General features: G+C 69.7%; 1 protein-coding gene across 7 annotated transcripts in view; it reads left to right on the plus strand.

Annotated features, from left to right (window-relative positions):
• The first annotated feature begins 401 nt into the window (after positions 1-401).
• Positions 402-23,740, plus strand: part of MTA1 (metastasis associated 1) — a 29,111-nt gene continuing 5,772 nt past the window's right edge. For 4 of the 7 annotated variants that reach the window (XM_072840208.1, XM_072840209.1, XM_072840210.1 and 1 more), the window contains exons 1-14: positions 996-1,641; positions 2,188-2,284; positions 11,613-11,680; positions 13,734-13,827; positions 16,568-16,618; positions 16,764-16,890; positions 16,959-17,022; positions 18,034-18,151; positions 20,742-20,844; positions 21,473-21,572; positions 21,832-22,020; positions 23,009-23,083; positions 23,259-23,317; positions 23,623-23,738. In XM_072840208.1, coding sequence (XP_072696309.1) covers positions 1,069-1,641; positions 2,188-2,284; positions 11,613-11,680; positions 13,734-13,827; positions 16,568-16,618; positions 16,764-16,890; positions 16,959-17,022; positions 18,034-18,151; positions 20,742-20,844; positions 21,473-21,572; positions 21,832-22,020; positions 23,009-23,083; positions 23,259-23,317; positions 23,623-23,738 — 1,834 coding nt within the window. In that variant the 5' untranslated portion in view covers positions 996-1,068. Of the gene's footprint in view, positions 484-995; positions 1,642-2,187; positions 2,285-10,327; positions 10,504-10,708; positions 11,152-11,612; positions 11,681-13,733; positions 13,828-16,567; positions 16,619-16,763; positions 16,891-16,958; positions 17,023-18,033; positions 18,152-20,741; positions 20,845-21,472; positions 21,573-21,831; positions 22,021-23,008; positions 23,084-23,258; positions 23,318-23,622; positions 23,739-23,740 lie in introns of those variants that run through there. The other 3 variants (XM_072840212.1, XM_072840211.1, XM_072840214.1) reach the window with 3 other exon arrangements.

Below are 23,740 nucleotides of genomic sequence, written 5' to 3' on the forward strand. Positions count from 1 at the left end.
CAGGCGGACGCGCTGGGTCTGCAGGGAGGTGCGGGGCCTGGGGGGGCAGCCGCGGGGGGGGCGGGGAGGGGCGCACGGGGGGGGCGCAGGGGGGGCGCGCGGGGAGGGGCGCACGGGGGGGCGCAGGGGGGGCGCGCGGGGGGCGCACGGGGCGCGCGAGGCCCCCATCCCGGCAGGGGCGCGCGGCGGCGCGGGGAGGGCGGCGGGTAACGGCCGCGCGGTGGGCGGCGGCGCCCGAGGCCCCTCCCCTGCCCGCGGCCGCTCCTCCTCTTCCTCTCCCGCCCGCGCCGCGGCCCTCGGTCCCTGCGCGGCCTCGGCGGCCTCGGCGGCGGCGGCGGCGGCGGCCCCTTTAAACCGCCCGCCCCCCGCCCGCGCCCCGCGCCCCGCGCCCGCGCCCCCGCCTCCGCCCGCGCCCCGCGCCCCGCGCCCCGCGCCGGCCCCGCGCCCGCCCGGACATGGCCGCCAACATGTACAGGGTCGGAGGTAAGGCCGCCCGCCCGCCCGCTCCCGCTCCCGCTCCCGCCGCCGCCGCCGCCGCCGCCTTTATGCGCCCGGGCCGCCCCCCCCGCCCCCGCCCCCGCCCCGGCCCCGGCCCCCGCCCCCGCCCCCGCCCGCCGCCCCGGGCCGCGCCGTGCGCCCCTCCCCCACCCTCCCCTCCCCCGCGGCCCGGCTCCCCGCTCCTCCTCTGCACCCCTCCCCCCCCTCCCCTCCCCTCCCCCCTCCCCCGCAGGCCCGCCCGGCGCGACCCTCCCCGCCGCCCCCCGCCCCCGCCCCCGCCCGCCGCCCTCCATCCCCGCCGAGCGGCCTCCTCCTGCTCCTGCTCCTGCTCCTCCTGCTCCTCCTCCTCCTCCTCCTCCTCCTCCTCCTCCTCTTCCTCCGCCGCCGCCGCCGCCGCCGCCGCCGCCGCCCCGGCCCTGCGCGCGGCCGCAGCCCCGACGGCCCCTGGGCCCGGCCCGCGGGGGGCGCCCACCTGTTGGGGCCGCGGCACCGGGGAGCATCCCTGGGCCGGGCCTGAGCGCCGCCGCCGCCGCCGCCGCCGCCCCCGCCCCCGCCCCCGCCGCCGAGCACATGGCCCGGGGCCGCCGGCTGCCCCCGCGGGGAGCTGGGCCGGCCTGGCCGTGGGGACCGCGAGCCGCGAGCCCGGCAGAGGCTGTGTCCGCCCGGTCCTCGCCCGGCCCCGCGCTCCCTCCTCGCGCCGACGGCCTCCCCCGGCCTCCCCCGCCCACGGTGTCGGGGTGTCCCCGGCTGCCCCCCGAGGGCCTGGGACCCGGGCTCCAGCCGGCCAGGCCAGCCTGTGACCTTGGGCTCGGCCTCCTCCGTGTGCGGCCCCTTCGCCCCGCCTGGCCCCAGGCCCCCCACCCGCTCTGGCGCAGGGGCCGGCCCGGTGGAGGCCACAGCCCACCTGGCCGCAGGCTTCTGGCGGACGCAGGTGCCACCGGGCCCTGTGCATCTCCACCTGGCCCCGTCCCCAGCCCCTTGGTCAGCTGTGCCCCCCGGCTGCGGCCCAGGGCTCCCCCCATCTCCCTGGCTTGCCCGCCCCACCCCCACCACCTGCCCGCCGGGGACCACCGTTCTGCAGCACAGACACCCCCTTCCGGGTGTGAGGCCCCCGTGGCTCCCACGTGCTGTCTGGGCCAGAAGGTTCGTTGAACAAACGAAGGCGTGATGGCGAGAAGCGGGGCACCCGGCTCCTGCATGGAGACAGGGGGCGAGGCGGGTGGCAGGGAGGCCGTGGGCCCTGGGCGCATCGACCCCGGCCGGCGGCCCTCCACCAGCAGCTGCTCCGAGGGCTCGTGGGCTTTAGCAGGACCCCCCACCCCCCACCTTCCTGGCCTCAGCTGCACACAGTGGACCAGCTCTGCGGGGCTCTGTTACGGCTCGTCCTCCAGGACAGGCCTGGCCGCCCTGCATCTGTTGCTCCCCTCTGAGCTCCGCAGGTGTGACCACAGGGTCCCTGTAGACGAAGCAGGGTTGGCTCATGCTTTGTGGATGGGGACCCTGTGGTGCCGCCCCTGGGTCCTGGCCGGGCTGCTGGCACCCTGTCCCTCAGTACTTGCTTAGGGAAGGGGCGCCTCGCACATGGGTGCCCTCTCTGAGCCCATGGTGGCCCGGGTGGGGCCCCGCCTGGGCAGGGCAGCAGGGCCATTCTGAGAAGGGGACCCCCCCCACCTTCTCATCTCCGCTCAGGACCCTCAGAAAAGAGCCTTTTGCAAAGGTGGCAGGTTCAGCGAGGAAAGTGGAGGACGCCGGCTGGACGTGAACGTCACAGAAGCAGTTTCTGAGCGTAACCATGTCCCCGATACTGCAGAGGACGTACTCACGCGAGAAAATCCTTAGCAGGGACCCGGAGTTATCTGGGTGTCCTGCATTTTACCTGGCAGGCTGCTCCGGGGCGCTGCCAGGATGTCTGGGCGGGGCGGAGGCCGGAGGCGGCTTTGTGCCAGCTGACCAGCTGGGTGGAGTGGGTCAGCCTGGGAGGGGACACGGCCCGGTTCTTCCCAGGGAAGTGACCTGGCTGCCGACAGAGGCCTTCTGTTGGCGGCTCCGAGCGTGGCAAGGCGGGGCCCGGCTGCGGGTGCGGGGTCGGGGTTCGTGACTCTGCCCCTCTGGGGTCCGTCTCCCCGAGGCCTGGGCCGGCTTCTGGGCCCGGCGGGCGCCGCGGGGTGGCTCTTCCCTCTGCACGTGTCCTGCGGGGCCGTTGAGGGCTCCGGAGCCCGCGAGCCCCCTGACAGCACGGCCACCGACTGGGGTGTCTCTTTTTAACCGACAGCCTGTAACCAGCCGCCGTGGTTCCCCCTTTCTCCTTTCCTTGCTATAAGTTAACACCCGTTCTTTGGGGTGGTAGTTTGCTTCTCGAAAACGTGCTTTAGAAAGGTGACGGGAGCACCCCAAGCCTCCTGGCCGCTGCCCGGGGTCCACCTGGGCCGCGCGCTGCTTCTGTGCTCCCACGCCCTGTCTTGCTGCCACACCATCCTGTTGCCTTTTGTGTCATTTAAACTTTTGACCAGGTGACAAGGTCACGCACGTGAAAATCCCAAACTTGTCGAGGCCGGTGCCGGGGGCAGGGGTGGGGCGCCCAGGGGCCCCCGGCTGCGTCTGCGGCCCTCGTCCTGTCCCTCGGGGGGGCCCGCAGCGGCCTGCCCACGTGGCTTTGGCTCCCCTCGTCCCTTTCGAGAGAAGAATTCGGTCATTAACTGCTGGATTAATGAGAAACAACCCGAGGATGGAGTAGACGGTCCTAAGAGGCGGACGCGTCCCTCCGGGAGCCCACGGGGTGGCTGCTGGCTCGCAGCAGGACCTCGGCGGCGGGGACGAGGATGCGGGGCTGCCCTTGGCTCGGCCGCGGCTTCTGCCCCCGCCCGCGGGCTCCCCAGAATTTGATGTGTGGGTTGCCCGGGGCTGCGGCTTCTCTCTCTGTCCCTCCACCCGCCTGGCAACAGACTTGGGGTGCAGCTTTCCCGTGGCTCCCGAGGTCTCTGCACAGCTAGCCCCGGAGGCCTGCGCCAGGCTGTGAGGGTGCCCCCCACCCAGGGTGCAGGTCCTTGGGGCCCCACGGCCCCTCCCCGGCCCTCAGCTGTCTGGTGGCCCCCAGTCTGGCCCCCGCTCTAGGTCTGGGACCTGCCTTAGGAGATGATCCTGCTAAGCTTCTCTCTCGCCGCTTAAGACTGCTTAGCAGCTTCCGAGGAGCGGGGGTCCCCCGCGCAGCCACCGTCCCCGTCGCCCCGGCCACAGGCCCCCCTGCTGGGCCCCCACCCTCTGCGGCCCTGCCTCTGCCTCCACTCACCCTTCCCTCGGGCGGCAGAGGAGGTGGCGACACTTGAGACCTTGCCCCAGCATGTGTCCCCGAGAGCATGGGAGACCCGGCCCCACTCAGGCCCAGTGTCTGGAGCCCTTGACCCTCGGAGCACCTGCCCGAAGTAGACGTCAGCCTCTGGTCCCCAGACTTCTGTGGGGACGGTGACATGGCCCCACGCTGCTGGCTGTCCTTAGGGCCGTCGCTGTGTTCTCAGGGGCCCTCTGGGGTCCCCTGTGGCCCAGCCCCGTGGGGTGTGTGGGTGCCGAGGCCCTCCGCTCACAGGACTGCCCCGGTCTGGGTGGTAGAGGCATGGGGACCCCGTGCGGTATTTGGGGGATAGTCCTGCAGAGGCATGAGTCAGGTTTCTCTCCGTGTCCCGCGCTCAAGGGCTGTGTGCCCAGCCCTGGCTCTGCCCTTGGTCAGCCTGAGGTCCTGGCCACTGCTTGGGTTTCTCTTGATTCCGTCCCCAAATTTGTTTTTTTTTTTTTTTAACTTTTTTAAATTTTTTATTTATTTATGATAGTCACAGAGAGAGAGAGAGAGGCAGAGACACAGGCAGAGGGAGAAGCAGGCTCCATGCACCGGGAGCCCGACGTGGGATTCGATCCCGGGTCTCCAGGATCGCGCCCTGGGCCAAAGTCAGGCGCTAAACCGCTGCGCCACCCAGGGATCCCCGTCCCCAAATTTGAAAAGAAGAATGCTGGGCTTGCAGGTGTCCCCGCGGTGCAGGAGCCAGGAGGGAGCCTGGGGCTGGGGGGTTCCTGCCCCCGCAGAGCTGGTGGGTGGGTTCTGACACGCGGGGTGGGCGGTGGGTGCCAGGGCCGCCCGCGGTGTGCCGGGCGGCCCAGCTCCCAGGTTCTTGTGGCACCTCCTGTGGGCGGGTCTCCTCGCCGGCACCATCCCCGGGCACCATCCCGGTGCTCCCGCAGGTCCCACACCCCTGCGCCCACCTGACCTGTGACGCGGGTCGTGCTGTGGCCGCTGCCCAGAGCCCGAGAGCCCTGAGACCGCGTCCCCCAGGAGCAGGCCCCCAGCCCGGGCCCACGGAGGCCACGCCCTGCCTCCTGGTTTCATTCCACCCCGTGGGCGGGGGCGGGGGTCCTCCCCGGGCCCGTCCCGTGATGCGTTTTCCACATTTTTGTCTTTCAACTTCTGTTTATTTTATTCCTTTTTTGAAGATTTTATTTACTTACTGGAGAGCGAGCCTGTGCGCGAGCACAAGCAGGGGGACGGGCCGAGGGCGCGGGCGGAGCAGGGCGCCCGATGCGGGGCTGGATCCCGGCGGGGACCACGGCCGGAACCAACGCTCGCGCTCGGCCCTCTACCAGCTGCGTGGGGTGCGGACTGTGGGTGAGGGAGGCTGGCGCACACCCGAGCACCCTGGGTGGGGTGGCACCGGGTCAGGCGTCCACCGGCCGGCGGACCCCAGGCCAGGCTGCAGGGGCCAGCGGGCTGTCAGTGGGGACCAGGGGCTGCAGGCGCCACGTGTCGCGCGCAGGGAGTGTGGAGACGCCTTGCGCAGTGGCCTCGCCCCCCGCCCGCCGGTGCCACCGCTCATGCGTGTCCTGGGCCGTGACCTGGGTCGGCGCGGAGTTGCGCGTGGAGCCGGGGTGGACGGCGGACGGCGGCGCTGAACCCTGGGCAGGGCCTTCCTTCTCGGGTGAGGCTGGCGGTGAGGTTGGCACAGCCCAGGCCCCCACCCGCAGGGTCGCCGTCCCCCCGCCGGGCTGTGGGAGCGCGTGTCTTCCCGGCCTTCACGCACGGGCTCCGCAGCTCTTCCGTGCTTACGAAACCTGCTTCATCTAAGCTCACAAAGATTTCTTTCTGTTTTCTTGTGGAATTTTTGTAGTTTCGGGGCTTTACTTTTTTTTTTTTATAGATTATTTGGGGGGGAGAGCGCATGCGTGGGCGGGGGTGGGGCAGGCTCCCGTGGGTGCGGCCCTAACCCGATGGACACGGTGCGATGGACCGGGCGCCCTGGGTCCCAGGCCCGGGGTCACGACCGGAACCGGAGCTGAGATCCGACCGGCCCACCTGGGCGCCCCAGGGGTTTGCTGTTGGGTTCCCCCTCGTGTGGGGTGCACTCGGAGGCTCTCGGTTTTGCTTTTTGTTTTTTTTTTCCTCTAAAGATTGTATTTATTCATGAGAGAGAGAGGCAGAGACCCAGGCAGAGGGGGAAGCAGGCTCCCTGCAGGGAGCCCCAGGTGGGACTCGATCCGGGACCCGGGCTCACACCCTGGGCAGAAGGCGGCTAAACCGCTGCGCCCCCGGCCCTGGGCTCTCACCCGCGTGCGTCTGTTCACAAACCTCCTCCGGCTCCGTTACCACTGGCTGCAGTCACACCGTCCTCGCTCACCGGTCGTGCCGGCCCCTCCGTCACGTCTTGCCACGGGTCGGATTCCTGTCCCCGGTGCTCGGGCGCGGCGTCCACGCCTCCCAGGAAGCCCTGAGGTCGGGGCGCAGGCTGTTGGGCGGGTGCTGTGCCCCCCTGTCTGGCCTGCGGCCACGGCCTGGACCCAGGTGACACGGAGCTCGGCTGGTCCGCAGAAGAGGAGCGGCGGGGCCCCGCTGGGGGGTGTCAGGCTGGCAGGAAGGTCCGTGCGGGGGAGACACCTGCACCTGCCGTCGTGTCCCGGACGCCAAAATTGCGGGAGGCTCCCGCCTCAGCACCGCAGCAAATTCTCCCCAGACGCAGCCCCACGGGTGCATTCCCACGTCTCCTCCGGCGACTCGTGAGCCGCAGCGGTGGCCTGAGCGCCGTGGCGGGGGTCCCCTTGCTGCTCCCGCGGACACTGTCCCATCTCGGCCGTGCTCAAGCACCCCGCGGCGTCCCTGCTGTGACATTGCATCGCAGGAAAATGTGTACTGTGAACCCAGCGGCGTGGGCGTCCCTGCGTCCTTGGCTCGGGTGGCGCGGCCGCTAGGGCAGCACAGGGCGTGTGGGCATCACCCCGTCTCACAGCTCGTGAGCAGCTCACGGTCACAAAAGGTGGAAGACGTGAACCGGAGCATCTTGTCACAGCTGAGCGTGTCCACGGAGCCGAGTGAGGTGCCGCTGTCCACGCGTCCCGGCGCCTCGTCCGTCAGCCATCGGGAGGCCGCCGACTGATGGTGACGCGCCCCAACGGTGTTTGCAGGGGGCAGCTGGCCTCCGGGGCAGGGCGGCGTCCCCTGGGCGTGGGCTCCGAGGGGTGAGCGGGGACGCCTGCAACCCAGCGTGGTTTGGGACGAGTCGGCAGGAGACGGCCCAGTGCAGGCGGACGTGGGGCCTGCGGCTCGGGGCGGCCAGTCTGCTTGGACCGTGTTCCTGGGCCGTGGCCGGAGACCCTCGTCCTTGGGCAGAGGGGGCACCTGGGGGCCCGGCTGGCGCAGGCGGCACGTGGGACGGCGACGGAGGGGACGGAGCGCGAGTGCTCGGGGCCGCTGTCCTGCTGGCCGGTGCCTTCGTGCAGGATGTTTGAGTCTCTGTCGCCTGGTGCAGCCGCGGGTCAGCACGACCTTCCCTGACCCCAGGGACGCCACTGTCCACGGTGGAGGCCGAGCGTCCTTGCTGCCCTCTCCCCGCCGTGCAGCAGCCCCGCGGCGCCGCAGGGGTTAAACGTTACTGCGGTTTCTTACATTCCGGGCAGAGGCGGACGCTGGGGCAGAAGGCCCACGGCCGCCTGCTGCTTCCCCGCGTGCCTGTGGAGACACGTGGCGCCGCATCCCCGGTAACGGTGCTTCTGAGGCCGCGGCAAGCTGCAGCCCTGCCCCTGGCGACTCTCCCACCTGGGGAAGCCGTGTTGGGGACAGCGGAGGTGGTTGGCGGCTCAGACGGCCCCGTGTGGTGTCCGAGCGTCACGGCGACAGCGGGAGGCAGAGCTCGGCCCTGGCCGTGTTGGCAGGACGTGGGCCCCATCGAGGGCTGGGGGGCCCTGGGCTCCCGGCCCCCCTGCACTGCGGGCCCAGGACGCGCGAGGCCCTCACGCCCTCGTGGCTGGTCACAAGAGCGTTGCAGCCAGGGCAGTGACGTCGAGGGCACCCGGGCGGCGCCCAGGCTCGCGGCCTCTCCCGGGGACCACGGATTCTCCGGCCACCACGTGGACCCGAGGCTGCTCGCCCGAGGCCGCCACGCGGTCGTGATGCCCTCCACGCACCTTGTGGTTCCCCGTCGGACAGGACGAGACGCGCAGGCCGCCCCACAGTCCCTGCAGACGGGCGTCGTGGTCGCTCTGGACGGCGCGGCCCTGACCGTGGACCCCGGCGGAGCCAGAGGTCTTGCCCGGAAGCCGATCAGTGCTCCTGGGCAGACGGTCGCGGTGGAGCTGGCGGAGCTGGCGTCCCGTGCTCCTCGGCCAGTTGAGCCATCGACAGGCGGGGACGTCCGCTCGGGCCGCGTGGTGCCCTGGGAGGAGGCTCCTGGGTCCCGACCCGCGTCCCGACCCGCGTGTGCAGCTCTGCCCTCGGCTCCCGCACGGGACTTTGCAGCTTTAAGCGTCTGTAGGTCTTTTACTAAAGGGACCTTGAGTACGTGACGGTCCTCGGAGCTCCTGCCCGCGGCGCTTGTGTGACGCTCGCTCGCTCGTCACTTCCCCGTCGACTCTGGCATCTCCTGGGCGCACAGGCTGGGCCCCGCGTGTGCTGATGATCTCCCTGGTGGGCCCCGGCCGTGAGCGCGGCGGGGAGAGCGCCCCGTTGTCCTGCCGGTGGGCCGGGAGCGCCGGTTTTCCTCCTGCCGTTGGCGGGTTCCACGAGCGCCTGCTGCGGGGCGGACCGTGCTCCCGGCTTGCCGGAGACTGTCGGGACGGCGTGGCCCTCCTGCTTCTGCTCCGACGGCCGCGCGGCCTGGCCTGCCTTCACTCCGCCGCTGCGATCCTCCCCGTCGAGCCGACCTTGTGTCCTCGGGTCCCAGCGGCTTCCCTCGCGTCTGTGGGGTTCCCGCGTGGTCTCCACGTCCGCTCTCAGGGTGAACGGCGTGGGCTGGCGTCAGGTCCCCCTTGGGTGTTGGCTGGGTTCAGCAGGGCCCGTCTGGGTCTGGAGGGCTGCCTTTCTTTCCTTTGTTGATTTTTATTTTCTTGCTTGCAGTTGAAAGGGTTTACTTTTCTTTTTCTTTCTTTCTTTTTTTTTTTTTTTTGAATTTTATTTACTTTAAAGAGAGAGAGAGGGATCCCTGGGTGGCGCAGCGGTTTGGCGCCTGCCTTTGGCCCAGGGCGCGATCCTGGAGACCCGGGATCGAGTCCCACGTCGGGCTCCCGGTGCATGGAGCCTGCTTCTCCCTCTGCCTGTGTCTCTGCCTCTCTCTCTCTCTGTGATTATCATAAATAAATAAATAAAAAATTAAAAAGAAATAAAAATAAAGAGAGAGAGAACACAGGGAGAGGGAAAGGGAGAGAGAAGCAGAAGCAGGCTCCAGGCTGAGCGTGGACCCCGACGTGGGGCTTGACCCCGGGGCCCCAGGATCGTGACCTGAGCCAAAGGCAGACTCTCAGCCCACCACGGTGCCCCTGAGCCTGATTTTTTTTTTTTTTAAGATTTTATTTAATTTATTCATGAGAGACACAGAGAGAGGCAGAGACCCAGGCAGAGGGAGAAGCAGGCTCCACGCAGGGAGCCCGACGTGGGACTCGATTCCAGGTCCCCAGGATCACGCCCTGGGCTGAAGGTGGAGCTAAGCCGCTGAGCCCCCCGGGCTGCCCGAGCCTGATTTCTTTAGGGCACAGGGTTGCCTGTTTGTCTGCAGGGAGCTCGGGGGTCTGCGTCCGCCCAGCGCGGGCCCCGTGTCACCTGAGCCGTCAGGCAGCGGCGCCGGGAGCCCCCTCCTACCCAGCTCTCGCTCACTCACCCTCCGGGTCTTTCCTTTGTCACCCTGGCCTGAGGTTGATCCCCTTACTGGCTGTTTACACGAGTTCATTTTTCCTCATTATGCTGGTTTTTGCTCATCATCTACCATCTTTTTGCTTTGCGTGTTTTCCCATCTACCAAAGCTTAACCCACCCGTCTCAGGCGTGCAGGTCTGAATTGTGGGGAGCACATGCAGGGGTGCAACTGGCGGCTGGGACACAGCCCCGTGCCCCCCAGCCCCCTGCCTGAGCAGGGATCCTCAGAGCCGCATGCAGGGCCGGTGGGGCTCCTCCTGGGTCGTGTCCAGTGTAGACTGCATGTGAATAACAGCTTTGGTTTATTTACTTATTTTTTTTTAAAATAGATTTTTTACTTATTTATTCATGAGAGACACAGAGAGGGACAGACACAGAGGGAGAAGCAGGCTCCACGCAGGGAGCCCGATGCAGGACTCGATCCCGGGGCTCCAGGACCACGCCCGGGGCCAAAGGCGGCGCTAAACCGCTGAGCCACCCAGGGATCCCCGACAGCTTTGATTTAATTGGTTTTTCGGTTTCTTTGGATGAAAGCTTTAAGACCAATAGGGCTTTATATTAAAACTGCTCTTTTGAGCGACAATTCACGTGTGATAAAATTCACCCGCTCACGAGGCGTACGGTGTGGCCGCGGTCTGTGTTCAGAGTGTTTCCACTGCCGTCAAGCCGACCTCGAGCCCGTCGATGGCCCCCTCCCGTAGAGCTCTCTTCCCCCCCAGCCCGCGAGCGTGGCCCTCTGAGCCCGGCAGCCCTGTTCCCTCTGGGCTGTTAGTGCTGTTGCTCTTTCGTTCCGTGGAGCTCTGTGGGTGCCCATGGCCGCGTCCCATCCGGCTGTGGCCTCGGGCAGCACAGGTGAGCCCCCCCAGCAGCACAGGTGCGCTCCCTCCTACAGTATAGGTGAGGCCCCCCCAGCATAGTGAGCCCCTCCTGCAGCACGGGTGAGCCTCCCGCAGCAGCATAGGTGAGCGCCCCCATCTCCCTGCAGCATAGGTGAGCTCTCCTCTGCAGCACAGGTGAGCGCCCCCCCCCAAGCACAGGTGAGCCCCCTCAGGTGCCTGCAGCAGGTACACAGCAGCAGCAGGTGCCAGATGCTTGCTGGGGCCTCTCCACACGGTGGAGCGGTAGGACCTCTTGAGAGGACGGAGCTGGCCTGGGTCCTGGGGCAAGATCTGTGCTCCGAGTGGCCCTTTGGCTGTGTCCCGGCTGACACGGGCCTCTTGCAGGCCTTCCCTGGGGCACGGGGGACAGCGCGGGGCACCCCTGCTGGGGACTGCAGCCTGGCCTCGTCCTGGCACCGAGTCACCCGCAGCTGCCCCGAGCTACCTGCTATACCACGGCGGCGGCCAGGCTGGCAGCTGGGTGGCCTCCCGGCTGGCCTGGGCTCCGTGGGAGCCGGCCAGCCGCCCCCGTGGGCCTCTTGGGAAATCCCGGGTGCCTGCCAGCCTCCTGGGGACCGATCCCAGGCTGCTCTGGAGCCGGAGGCGAGCTGGTGCCCACATGGTGTGCTGGGGACCTGGCGGGCGGTGGCGGGACCTCGTTCCTCTGGCACCTGACCCCGTCCGCACCCCCGAGAGCCCTGCCTCTGCCCAGGGAGCCCCGGCCTCCTCCGTTCCCTGCCCGGGGCGCGTGGGGTGGGGGGGCAGGTGCAGGCGCCCGGCAGCCCCTCGGAAGCTGTCCTGGGGGAAGCTGCAGTCCGGCTCCCACAGCGTCTGCGCGGGGCAGGGGGCGGGGCGTGTGGACCCTCTGCCCGGGACAGCCCCCTCCGTCCTCTAGGACCCGTGCCCGGCACCCACCAACATGTCTGGGTACCTGTCTGTGCACTAAGGTGGCAGGGGCACCGTGTCCTTCGTTCCCTCCTGTTCCCTGGCCCCTAGAACTGGGCGCGGGTGTGAGGGGGGTCGGGGCTCCCCTGGTCCCCGGGCTCAGTGCTGCGGGGTGACGCACTCTGTTCCTGTTTGCAGACTACGTCTATTTTGAGAACTCCTCCAGCAACCCGTACCTGATTCGCAGGATCGAGGAGCTCAACAAGGTACGTGCATGGGGGGGGCGCGTGGTGGGGGGGGCCGCCCGGGGCTTCAGGGCCGGCCCCAGACCCTTCGGTGGCTTTGTTCCCGTGCCACACGCCTACACCTGGGTCCTTCTCCTTGGAGAGCTCTCCGTGGGGTCCCTGTGGCGGGTGTGCTCTGTGGGACAGGGGCGCCCTGTGGGGTCCCCCTGGCCGGGGTCTCCCCGCCCACCTGCTGCCTCTGCCTCTTCCCGGCTCACTCAGGCCCCTGCCGCCCCGCTCTGGGCCCTCGCAGCCGCCCCCCCTCCCGCCAGCCTCCCGCTCTGAGGCGCCCCCGGCAGCACTGGGGAGAGGCAGGAGTGTCCCTGCGGCCGCGGAGTCCCTGGCCCCGGAGCACCTGTTGTCCCCGACTGGCTGTGCTCCGTGAGGCCAGTCCTCAAGGGCTGCTCTCCTGGACCCCGAGCACGGCAGCGTGGCTGGGCATCCTTGGGACCGGCGGGCTGGGGGCGGAGGTCGGGGTGCTGGTGCTCCACGGAGCAGACTGGTGGCAGCCGAGCCCCGACCCCTGTGCCCCCGTTCCCGAGACTCCTGCGCAGCATCTGCCCGGGGGAGGGGGTGCCCCCAGGCCTCCGCTGCACACAGCGTGTGGGGCTGGTCCTTGCAGCCTGGCAGCTCCTGGGAGGCTGGGCCAGGTCTGGACGCGGCAGGGCGAGGGCAGTGACCAGGACGCTGTGGGGCCATCTCCCGCGGGTGCTTGCTGGGGGAAGCTGCCCACGGCCCGCCCGGGCAGCAGGGCCAGCAGGGCACGGGGTGGGCATCGGCTCGGGAACACATGGGGTCGGGCCCGCGACTCCAGTGAGCGGTGGGGAGCGTGGCGGGGGAGCCGGGGGCCCACTGCTGGGCTGGCCGCGGGCAGTGGGTCTCGGGTGGGGCCAGCACAGCCCCTGCCCCTCGCTTTGGCTGTGACGTGGAGAGGGCAGGTGGCGCCACCTGTGGCAGCCTGCAGGTGACGGGTCTGCACGGCAGTGGCCACAGCCCGCCATTGGAGCGCTCGGGGTGGGGTCGATGGGCGTCTGCGTGTGAGCCTGCAGCCCCCTTCAGTACTGGGGTGGGGCGGGAGGGACCCTCTGGCCCCCGCAGCCCGCCTCCCCTGCTGCCCGGGGACCCGGGGCAGTCCCGGCTGGGGCCGCTGGGAGCTCGTTTTGTGGGCCCTTCCCTGCTGGGGCCACCCTGCCCGGAGCCCCCAGGCCCCCAGGGCCCCTCGGGCACAGGAGAAACGGCCCCGAGGGTCAAGTCCCCGGAAGTCGGGGCTCGTCTGGGCGCAGCTCTGGCGCAGGGCGGGGGCGGCAGCTGGCTGCGGCCCCTGAGCTCCCGGCTGGTCACCCGGCGCTCCCCCCCCCCACCTCTCTCGTGTCTGCCGAGCTCTTCGGAGGTCCTGGAAGGCGTCTGGGCGCTGGCGGCCTCCCCGGGGGCCGGCGGGGCAGGGGCACCGACTGCTTGCTCCAGCCCCTGTGGTTCCAAGGAGGGCGCCAGCGGGGAGCCCCGCGCAGACCCCCGCTGAGCAGGGAGCCCGTGGGGCTCGGCCCCGTGACCCTGAGGTCACGACCTGGGCTGAAATTGAGAGGCGGCCGCCTGACCAGGTGCCCCCGTGGCTGCTTCCAGTTCTGATGGGGAACCAGGCCCCTGGCGCTGAGGTCTGCCCAGCGGTGCGACGGAGGCCTTGATCCACCCCGGGGGTGCTGGAAGGTGGGGCCCAGGGGCTGTGGCCTTTCCAGCGTCCGGACGTCCACCAGGTTCTGGTCCTGAGCGAGCAAGGCCTGGGGGAGGGACGCAGGTCAACAGGGGGACCTGGCTGGCGGGCCGGGAGGAGGGTGCACCGCTGGAGGGCTCAGGTCCGCCGAGCGCCCCTCCCTGGTCAGACGTGCCCCGGCCCACTCGGCGTCAGCGCTCCCTGGGCTTGGCTTCTCCCGCGACCTGCCGGCCCTGGGGTCACTCGAGGCCCCTCTGGGCCGCCCCTGCTGGCAGCCGCCGGCCGGTCGGGGGCGTGCGTTGCTCAGACCCTGCCTTGCTCTTGCAGACGGCCAACGGCAACGTGGAGGCCAAGGTGGTGTGCTTCTACCGGAGGCGCGACATCTCCAGCACCCTCATCGCCCTGGCCGACAAGCACGCCAGTGAGTCTTGGCCTTTCCCTGGGGGCGGGGGGCAGGGGCGAGGCCTCTGTGGCTCCGAAGGTTTCCTGACGCTGGGTGTAGTGTTTTCAGAAGCAAAGTCCCTGTTTGTAGTTCGAACCTGAGTCTGGGAAGTGTGGGGCCGGAGGGACTCGCGGCGGCTTAGCTCGAGCCCCGGGATGTTGTTCCTGGTCAGTGGCCAGCGGCGCCGCCCTGGGGACTGGCCTGGAGCAGGTGGGGGCGTGTGCTCCGGGGCCCGGGCCGCTCAGAGCCCCCGTCCTCTGGGTGGGACCTGCCTGCACCCGGGCTGAGGTTCTGGCCTCCGTGGGGGCTGCCCCTGGGCCCCCAGCTGCCTGCCACACGGCCGTCCAGCCTGGGGACACGCGCCGTTCTCATGGGTTCATCAGGTCATCAGGCGTCCTCCTTGGGTGGGCGCAGGCCCCACCTGTGAGCCTCCTGGGGTACCCGGGGGAGCCCCCAGCACAGTGGTGTGAGGGGCTGGACGCCCAGGCAGACCAGCCTCCTCCCTGGGTCCTGGAGGGGTTGGGGGTGGTCCAGGACTGGGTCTCCCCAGGCCTCGGGGATGAGGGAGGGGAGCAGCCAGGTGCATTAGGGCCCCGGCTGAGCGGGTCCCCCGGGACGGCCCCTACACCGGGCAGGGGAGGGGAGGGCAGCAGCCGCTGGTCCTTGGCTGGCCCGGTCCGGCCTCCTGGGTGGGTGGGTGGCTGGGGCCTGGGCCGTGGCGCGTTCTGTGCCACTCTCTGGTTGCATCGGCCGCTGCGCTCATGCTGCACGTGGCTGTGTCTGGTCGTGGGTGCTGAAGCTGCCCCCCAGCCGCAGCGGGAACCAGGATGTCCCACAGGGGTCACTGTTGACCTGGGTGCTGATGCTTACGGGCCGCCTCCCGTGTCCCCTGCCTGGCCCAGCGGGACCGCGGTCCTTACCCCCCTGGCGTACGGTGGTACACGGTGGCCCCAGGGCCGGGCTCCCGCTGGCAGGCACCGTGGAGGTCGGTGAGCTGGTGGCCAGGAGGGGCCAGGTGGGAGCTTGGCTGACATCACGTGAGGGGAGCTGGGGGGTGGGGGGCCGTGTGGCCGGAAGGACCACGCTGGGGCTGATGGGGTGGCCAGTGCCCCTGAGCCTCCCCAGGGCACTGCGGCCAGGTGGGTGACAAGGTCCACAAAAGCCGCTGGCGTGGCCCTCTGGGGCAGGAACCTCATTCTATGGGGCCACCTTGGCGGGTGTGGCCAGGGTGACCCTGGTCCACCCTTTGGCCCAGGCCCGAGCCCAGTGTCAGGGGTGGGTGTGAAGAACTGTGGGGCCCCTTCTCCTGGCATGCGGGGGACCCAGGGAGCCCCCTGCCAGGCCTCCAGCCCCCAGCATGGGCCAGAGGCACCCAGGCCATGTGGGTGTCCCCACAGCAGGGAAGTCCTCCGGCCGTCTTCCAGCCACGCTCTGCTCAGCCCCGACCCCTTGTAGGGAACCAGAACAGTCCCCTCAAGCCACAGCCCACTGCCCTGGGCCTGCACACACACGTGCACACACAGCCGGCCTGAGCAGGACCCTGCCCTGGGGAGCGGCGGGTGCAGGAGACAGGCCCCCCCCCGGACGCCCCCAGAGCAGGCTGCGGGGGCTCCCGGGGTACGTGTCAGAGCTGGCTGTGGTGGGAGCATGGATCCCGCCTGTGCCTTGGGGGGTGAGCCCCAGACTGGGCCCAGCACCAGGACGCACGCGTCCCGGAGGCAGGGTTTTCTGTGCCAGAGACTGCCTCCCCCAGCCGCCACTCGCTGACTTCCTGCAGCCCGAGCGCCACACACACTCGGGTCCACCAGGCCTGCAGGACGCTTGGAGGCTGGGGTGGGGGGCGCGGGGCTGTGGGAAGCTCCCGGGGCTGCTGGCGAGTGTGGCTCCTGGGCCGTGCACATGCCTGGAAGGCCCATTCGGGGCTCCTCACCACTGCCGGTGGCAGCTGAGGGGTGGGGATCTCGGAGCCACCGCGGGCTTGTGTCTTGCTGGGGAGGGGCCCGGGTGACTCTCCGGCCCCGCTCCTGACCACGCTGCCCTGGCCCGGAGCCATCACATGACAGGCGTGCACATCAGGTGGGCCGGCTGGTGGCCGTGTGGACGCTGGTGACGTCCCCAGCTGGGCCGCAGTGTGCTGGTGGGGTCTGCGGGAGTGGGCAGGGAGGTGGCAAGGCCAGCAGTGTGGATGCCCAGGCCCCGGGCCCACCTGCCTGAAGCAGGCACAGGACCCCGTCCCCCTGCAACCCGGGCCCTGGCCTCTCTGTCACCACTGGGGGGCAGCAGAGGGCTGCGGAGGGCCCTGGGATAGAGACCCGGGTCCCCAGGTGCTGCCCAGGTGCTGCCCAGGTGCAGCAGCCTCGTGGGGTGGCCGGCCTCCGCGTGCCCTGGCCTGGCATGGCCCCCAGGCCCCCCAGGTCCCCCAGACCTCCACTGTGCCTCCCGGTCACCGCACCCCCAGTAGGTGCCCGACAGGTGTGCGTGCTCACGCGGGAGCCTGGGGCGCTCCCTGCGGGCATCAGTGTCCGAGCCCTGGAGGTGTGGCCGAGGCCCCTGGTCAGCGCTCGGGATGGTCAGCGCTCTGCCCACCTGACCTGGGCCCCTCCCTGCCCTTGGGCCCTGTGTCCCCCTTGCCCCCCCCCCCGCAGCCTGCGGGCAGCCGGTGGGTGGCCGGTGCTCCGGCGCTAATCTGCCGTCTGGGCTCTGTCTGTCTATCGTTCAGCCCTGTCTGTCTGCTATAAAACCGGACCAGGGGCCGACAACGGCGAGGAAGGTAAGCGCCACTTGCTGCGGAGGACCCTCCCGGGCTGGCTGGCGGGAGCTGCCGTCCCCTGTCCCCCCTGTCAGTGCCGGGGGCTAGTGGGCGCGGCTGGGCAGGCACCTCGCAGCCGACTCACAGGAAGCCCTGGACCCTGCAGGGGAGATCGAGGAGGAGATGGAGAACCCCGAGATGGTGGACCTGCCCGAGAAGCTCAAGCACCAGCTACGGCACCGGGAGCTGTTCCTGTCCCGGCAGCTGGAGTCGCTGCCCGCCACTCACATCAGGTACCCAGCGGCCCGGAGGGTGCCGGGGGTCCGCCCTGCCCCCCTGACGCTGCGCCCTCCTGTTGCAGAGGGAAGTGCAGCGTCACCCTGCTCAACGAGACGGAGTCGCTCAAGTCCTACCTGGAGCGGGAGGTGAGGCCAGCCGCGGCGTCCCTGGGGCCGTCCCCACCCCGCCCCTCCTCTGGGCCAGTGCCTCGCAGCCCGCCGCAGGCCAGCACCTCGGACCCTCACCGTATGGGGCCGGAGCCAGGACGCCCAGGCGGCGGGAAGGGTTTCTGAGTCTAAAACCAAAAACACGAGTTGTCAGGGGCTCGGGGCCGTGGAGCCAGCCTTTTCATCCCACACACAGGAGCAGGGACCGCATGCGTTTGTAGGACACGACCCACCGATGCCGCCCCCGGTTGTGACAGCCGAAAATGTCTCCAGACAGCGCGTGTGTCCCTGGGGAGCTGCATGGCCCGGGCGGAGCCTGCATTCGGGATGCGGGGACGCGGGCCTTGGGGGGCCAGGTGGGGCCTGCAGGGGCTGGAGGCCTGAGGGGCGGCCTCGTTGTCAGCCACAGCCCCTCCCACCGCGCGGAGCCTGGCCTGCGGCCGGGAACGGCGTGCAGAAGCGAGCGGCGTGGCTTTGAGGAGAGCCGGTGGTGCGGTCCCGCGACGGCTTGTCATGGGGTCGGGAGCTGGAGCAGCCGCCGGGAGGGGCAGAGCCCACAGTCCATCCCGCAGGGCGGACGGAGATGCCAGGCGTTTGGAGGAGGCGCTGGAAGTGTGGTCGCCCACCTCCGGGGGGCGCTCCGCTCGTGACCTGGACCTGCAGCCGTGGGAGAACAGCCCAACCCGCTCAACACAGATTCTAAGAGCTCCGTGCGGGGCTGGGGTCAGGAGGGCCGGGTGTGCCCCCAGGACGGGCGAGAAACGCAGGGCGGCTGCTGCGCTGCAGCCCGGGGCATCGAGCCCGGAACATTCTGTGGCCCCGCGTGGGCATCTCCCGTGACAGCCGCTCCGAGCCGCGCTGGAGCGTTTTTGTCGCTGTCGAGCGCTCCCCCCACCCCCCACGGTCGGGCTGGCCGGGGCCCGGGTCCCTGCGGCGGCTCAGTGAGGCCGCGGGCGCCCTGCTGACGCCGTCCTGTGTGCTGTCTTTCAGGATTTCTTCTTCTATTCTTTAGTCTACGACCCCCAGCAGAAGACCCTGCTGGCCGATAAGGGGGAGATCCGCGTGGGAAACCGCTACCAGGCGGACATCACTGACCTGCTGAAGGAAGGTAGGCGCCCCCCGCGGCCTTCGGGCGCCCTGCTGAGCTTTTTCTCCAAAGAAACTTGTTGAATGAGTCTCTGCCCGTGCTGCCAACTTCCGCCGCCGGGCGGTGCTGCCGGTGACTCTGCGCAGCCCGCCGTGGCCGTGGTCGTGGTCGTGGTCGGAGGAGCCGTGCGTCCTGCCTCCAGCTGGGAGCCACCTGCTGGGGCTGGGGCTGGGTCCCAGGAGCTGGAGCCTGTACGTGGCTCAGTGCGCCCGGGCGTGGCGCGTGCAGGCGCCGCCCCTGCCGCCCCGCTGCTGAGACCACCCTCGTCACCCCGACATAGGCCCGCTGGCCCTGGTGATCTTGAGGTCTTTGCTCGTTGAGCTGCTCCCGTGGAGCCTGCCCGGCCGCCAGCCCAGCCCAGGGCCCCGGGCTCCGGCCTCCCTCCCGATGTCTGTGGTCCTGGCTTTAATCCGAGGACAGTTCCTGAGCACCCAGGTTCCCTTTTCTGTGGCCTCTGCATCTCCCTGGACGTGATGCTCCATCCCCCTGAGGCCGGTCTGGTGTTGGCTTGTGTGCCGCCCCCCCGCCCTGTCCGCGCCCGCGTGACCACCACATGCACAGGCACGTGTGCGCCGTCACGCTAATGGGCTCACGTGCTGGCTTGTTGGCTCTCTGTGGTCCCGCCGGTGGGAGATGAGGACGGGGCAGGAGCCACGCCAGAGGCACGCAGGTTCCCTCTGTCCCGTGTGTGGTGAGGCTGCCCTCCTGGCCCGCTGGCCCTCTGCCCTGCGTCCCCCTTCTGGCTCTTCTCCCGCGGGGTCCCCGAGCGCACCTGCTCCTCCTGCCTGCTCACGCCGGCTCCCCTGGCGGCCTCTGAGGAGCAAGCAAGGCCCATCCCCTTGCTGTGGGCGTGGTTGGTGCCGGGGACCAGGCGTCCTTCGGGGCTCGGCTGGCCCATCCGACAGTGGCAGGTCCGCGGCGGGTGCCAGGCTGCCTTCCCTGCGTGGCTGAGGGTGACAGGTCTGGTGACGGCCAGAGGAGGACCCAGAGTGGCCCGAACGTCAGAGGGCCTCGGTTTCCCGGGCAGTGACCTGGTGCCAGGGAGAGGGCTCCTCGGCTCCTCCGAGCGGCCGCCTCAGACCCTTGAGCTGCGGCCCCAAGGAGGCTGTGAGGGCTGCCTCGGGGTGTGGGGCCCGGGCCTGGTCGAGCGAACCTGCAGCAGGGCGGGCACAGGGTGGCCCCTGGAGCCCGGGACCCTCCCAGGGAACGGACTGTGCCCCACCACTCATACGCTGGAGACTGAAGTGGGTGCAGCGTGGGGGCCTGCAGGGTCCCTTGGGCTGGCGGGACAGACGTGCTGGCGGTGGCTGGTGCTGGCCATGGCCCTCAGACTCCAGAGGCCGGGAGGGGTTGGACACCTGGCGAGGGGCCTCAGGGCAGAGGCCCCCCAGGAGGGACACCGGCTATGACCAGGAACGTCCCACCCGCAGTCAGCCTGTGCCGCAGGCTCCAGGGGCGACCGGGAGGGATAACCGTCGCGCCCCTGCGGTGTGGGGCCCTCCTGCCGTGACCCCAGGTGGGCCCGCGAGGCTCGACCTTCCCCGAGGCGAGGGAGCACACGCGTCTCTGGTGACCGGCCCCGCTCAAGCCACCTGCTTGCACAGGCTCCCTGGCCGGCCTGCTGGGCACTGACCAGTGGGACACGCCGTGTGGGTCCCCGCCCTTGGCCTGGAGCGTGCTGTCGCCGCAGCACAGGAGCTGAGTGGATCTCCTGCGGGTGTGCAGCCTGCGGGCCTGGGCTGCCTGAGGACGTGCCCTTGGCGCGGGGGGCTGGCCAGCGTGGCCGTGGGCGTCCTGCACACGCTGGCTGGCTGCCCTGGGCGCGGGCTCTCCCCAGGTGTCCCCTGACCGGCCGCCCTGTCCTCTGGGAGCAAGTTTGCTTCATCAGAAGCTGTCGTGCCTGCCGGATTGTGGGGCTCTGCCCCCAGCTGTGCAGGACACAGCCCCCCAAACGAGCCCCGACTCTGGCGTCTGCAGGCTGAAGAGCGGCCGGGGGTGGTGGCCCTCCTGGAAGAGGATAAACTGAACTGTGGTCTCTTTGGCACTGCGAGGGGTCCCGGCGGGCAGATGCCCACGCCGGATGCAGCCATTGTCCCGTGTCCTGGTCGCAGAGCGCACTGCTGCTGCCGGGCTGCCGGGCTGCCTCTGCCTCAGGAGCCTGATCCAAGCCAGAGCCAGCCTCTGGCACCCCCGTTGTCACACCTGGCCGCCCGGGCCCACGGCAGGCCAAGCCGTCCCGGGGCTCCCCCGGCCCCTGAGCCTATCATCAGACTCCGCCAGCCCCCAGCAGGCAGGCCGGGGCGGCGGGGGGAAGAGGGGGCTGCTGTGTTTGCAGAGGTGAAAATCCGCTGCGAGCCGAGTATGCCTGGAACTGTGCGTGCACGCCTGCTGCCGCCTCACCTGGGCTCACCGCTTAGCGCAGCGAGTGGCCCTCGGGCCCACTCCCAGGACCCCGGAGGCCTGCAGAGCCCTCGCTCCAAGAGGCCTGGCCGTAAGCAGCGGGGGAGGGCCTCGGGGTCACGTTGGCGTCACCGTGTCGTGTTTCCTATAGGTGAGGAGGACGGCCGAGACCAGTCCAGACTGGAGACCAAAGTGTGGGAGGCGCACAACCCGCTCATAGACAAGCAGATCGACCAGTTCCTGGTGGTGGCTCGGTGAGTTCTGGGCACTGGGGGCAGCCAGGGTACCGCCTGGACCCGGGCGCTGGGGCTCAGCAGCTCCCCTGGCCCAGCCCTTGTCTCCCTTCCTGGAGGGTCCCGGGGGCAGCTCCCGGCTTTGGGGGCGGGACCTGTGCACTTGCATCACCCGGGGCCCCCCACCTGCAGGGCCTGAGCAGGCCGGGCACAGGCAGGGCTGCAGGCTGGACGGGGATGCTGCCATCTCTGGATGGGCTGCGGGCCGCTGCCCTGCAGACCGTGGGGAGGTGGCCAAGGGACGTGGCTCCTACGACCCAGGGTCTTCGGGCCACAAGGGAGGCAGTGCTCCGAGGAGCGGCGTTCCCTCCGGCAGGCCCCCAGTGGAGCCCTGAGCCCGGGCCAGCAGGAGGGGAGTCCCTGTGTGGGTGCGGGAGCCCCATGCCCGGGGGCGCCCGTGGATCTCAGCTGGACCCGAGCCTGTGGAAGGGGAGCCCCGGGCAGCGGCTGAGTCAGACCTCTGTCCCGGGTGTCCCCGCTCTGTCCCTGGGGCCTCCCGGCGGCGTCTTCCTGTATCGCTGTGCTGGGGGTTTGGCTGGGGCGCCTCTGTGTCGGGCTCCAGTGGTCACTGTGCCCCCACCGCCCCCAGCTCCGTCGGCACCTTTGCGCGAGCCCTGGACTGTAGCAGCTCCGTCCGGCAGCCCAGCCTGCACATGAGCGCCGCGGCCGCCTCCCGGGACATCACCTTGGTGAGTGGGCCGGGTGCGGGGATCTGCACACAGGTGTGCTGCTGGGGCCTGCTGTGTCCGGGCCACGTTTCCCCCTGGGGTCTCCACGCCAGCCAGGGCAGGCTGGGCGAGCCGTCCATGCCCTCCAGGAGAGCCCAGCAGCTCGTCCTGGGAGCGAGCCCCTCGGAGGCCCCGGTACTCCCGGACCTGCAGCTGCCCCTGGGACTGTCGTCTCTCCTCTCGGGCGGTGGGCCTGGGTGACACCTGTGTGTCCTGCCAGTTCCATGCCATGGACACACTGCACAAGAGCGTGTACGACGTCGCCAAGGCCATCTCGGCGCTGGTGCCGCAGGGCGGGCCCGTGCTCTGCAGGGACGAGATGGAGGAGTGGTCGGCCTCCGAGGCCAGCCTTTTCGAGGAGGCTCTGGAGAAGTACGGGAAGGACTTCACGGACATTCAGCAAGACTTCGTGAGTGCCCCCGGGTGGGCTCCGGGCCCCTCCCAGCACCGCTGTGCACCCCCCGCCCCCCGAGTGTGTGTGCGGCTCCCGGGAGGGCTGGGCTGAGAGCTGCTCCTGCCGCAGGCCGGGGGCCCGTGCTGGCCCGCAGTGTCCTCCTGGCGCCAACACCTGTGCCGCCTTGAGTTTGTCGGTTGTTGACCCACAGGGCTTCTCCCTGTGCGTCCTTGTCTCCTGTCCCTTGAGAGTGTCCCCCAGGGAGCCCTTGGGATTCGCAGTGCGGGCAGGGCCTGTGCCCTCCGGGACCCCCCAGCCCCTGTGCTCAGCTGAACACGTGCACTCACGCAAGAGGCGAGCGTGTCTGTCCCAGGTGGGGGGGGGGGGGCGCCGCAGGCCGGCCGGCATCTGCTTAGGAGCGGCCCCCGCCCCAGGTGGGAATCTTGATAAGCCTCGGGAAGGTGGAAGGGACCCGTTCAGGATAGAGAAGCCTGCTGAGGCCCCCGAGGGGCAGAGCGGAGAGCAGAGTCTGACTCGCTCAGAGTCTGATGTAGGATTAGTTCGCTGAGAGCTTCCCCGAGAACGACAGCCAAGGGCGCCCGGTGGCTCAGCGGTTGAGCGTCTACCTTCAGCCCAGCTCGTGACCCCGGGGTTCTGGGATCGAGTCCCACGTCGGGCTCCCTGCAGGGAGCCTGCTTCTCCTTCCGCCTGTGTCTCTGCCTCTCTCATGAATAAATAAAATCTTAAAAAAAAAATGACAGCCAGAAGATGGGGCTGCTGGGAACCCTTGGGCCGACTTGCATAGCCAGACGCTGGCGGAGGCCACGGGGCTGGGACCCCGACTGAGACACGCTGGCCCCTCTGCCACCGCTGAGCACTCGAGGTGTAGGCAGGGTCTGAATCTGGGACACGACCAGGCGGGTTTCTGAGTCACGGCCATGCGAGGGAGGGGTGCTTGGCTGGGGAGGCCCCCCACGTACACATGCCGCCCCCTGTCGCGCAGCTGCCCTGGAAGTCCCTCACCAGCATCATCGAGTACTACTACATGTGGAAGACCACCGACAGATACGTGCAACAGGTGAGCGCCCCCACGGGGACCCCGCACCCCACGGGCGGCCCTTCCCCCTCCCACGCCCCGAGGTGTGGACAGCCATTTCCCTCTTGAGCCCAGCAGGGTGGCCCTTCCCCCTCCCGCACCCCAAGGGGCGGCCCTTCCCTTCCCACCGTCCTTGACATCAGTTCCACGTTTCCAGAAACGCTTGAAAGCGGCTGAAGCGGAGAGCAAGTTAAAGCAAGTGTATATTCCCAACTAGTAAGTGCGTCGTGCACGTCCTCGCCGCCCCTGGGGACCGTGGGCTGGGTGGGCCGGGGTCCTCGGACCTCTGGCCGCCGGGCGGGTGGGGAGTGGCTCTTGTAGCACAGGCTCCAGGACTCGAGCCCACCTGGCCCAGGGTTCCACTCTGAGCCCAGCACAGCTCTGGCGGCCAGAGCTGGGGTGTAGACAGGGGCTCGAAGTTCTCCGCAGCCGCTTCCAGGACTGGCGGGGAGGAAGCCGGCGCCCCCCGGCGTGGCCGCGAGGCGCTCCCGTGACGTCCTGCCTCTCTCCCTTGCCCTAAGTAACAAGCCCAACCCGAACCAGATCAGCGTCAATAACGTCAAGGCAGGCGTGGTGAATGGCGCGGGGGCGCCAGGCCAGAGCCCTGGGGCTGGCCGAGCCTGCGAGAGCTGTTACAGT

Source organism: Canis lupus, chromosome 9 (assembly GCF_048164855.1).
Source record: "Canis lupus baileyi chromosome 9, mCanLup2.hap1, whole genome shotgun sequence".
Classification (NCBI taxonomy): Eukaryota; Metazoa; Chordata; class Mammalia; order Carnivora; family Canidae; genus Canis; species Canis lupus.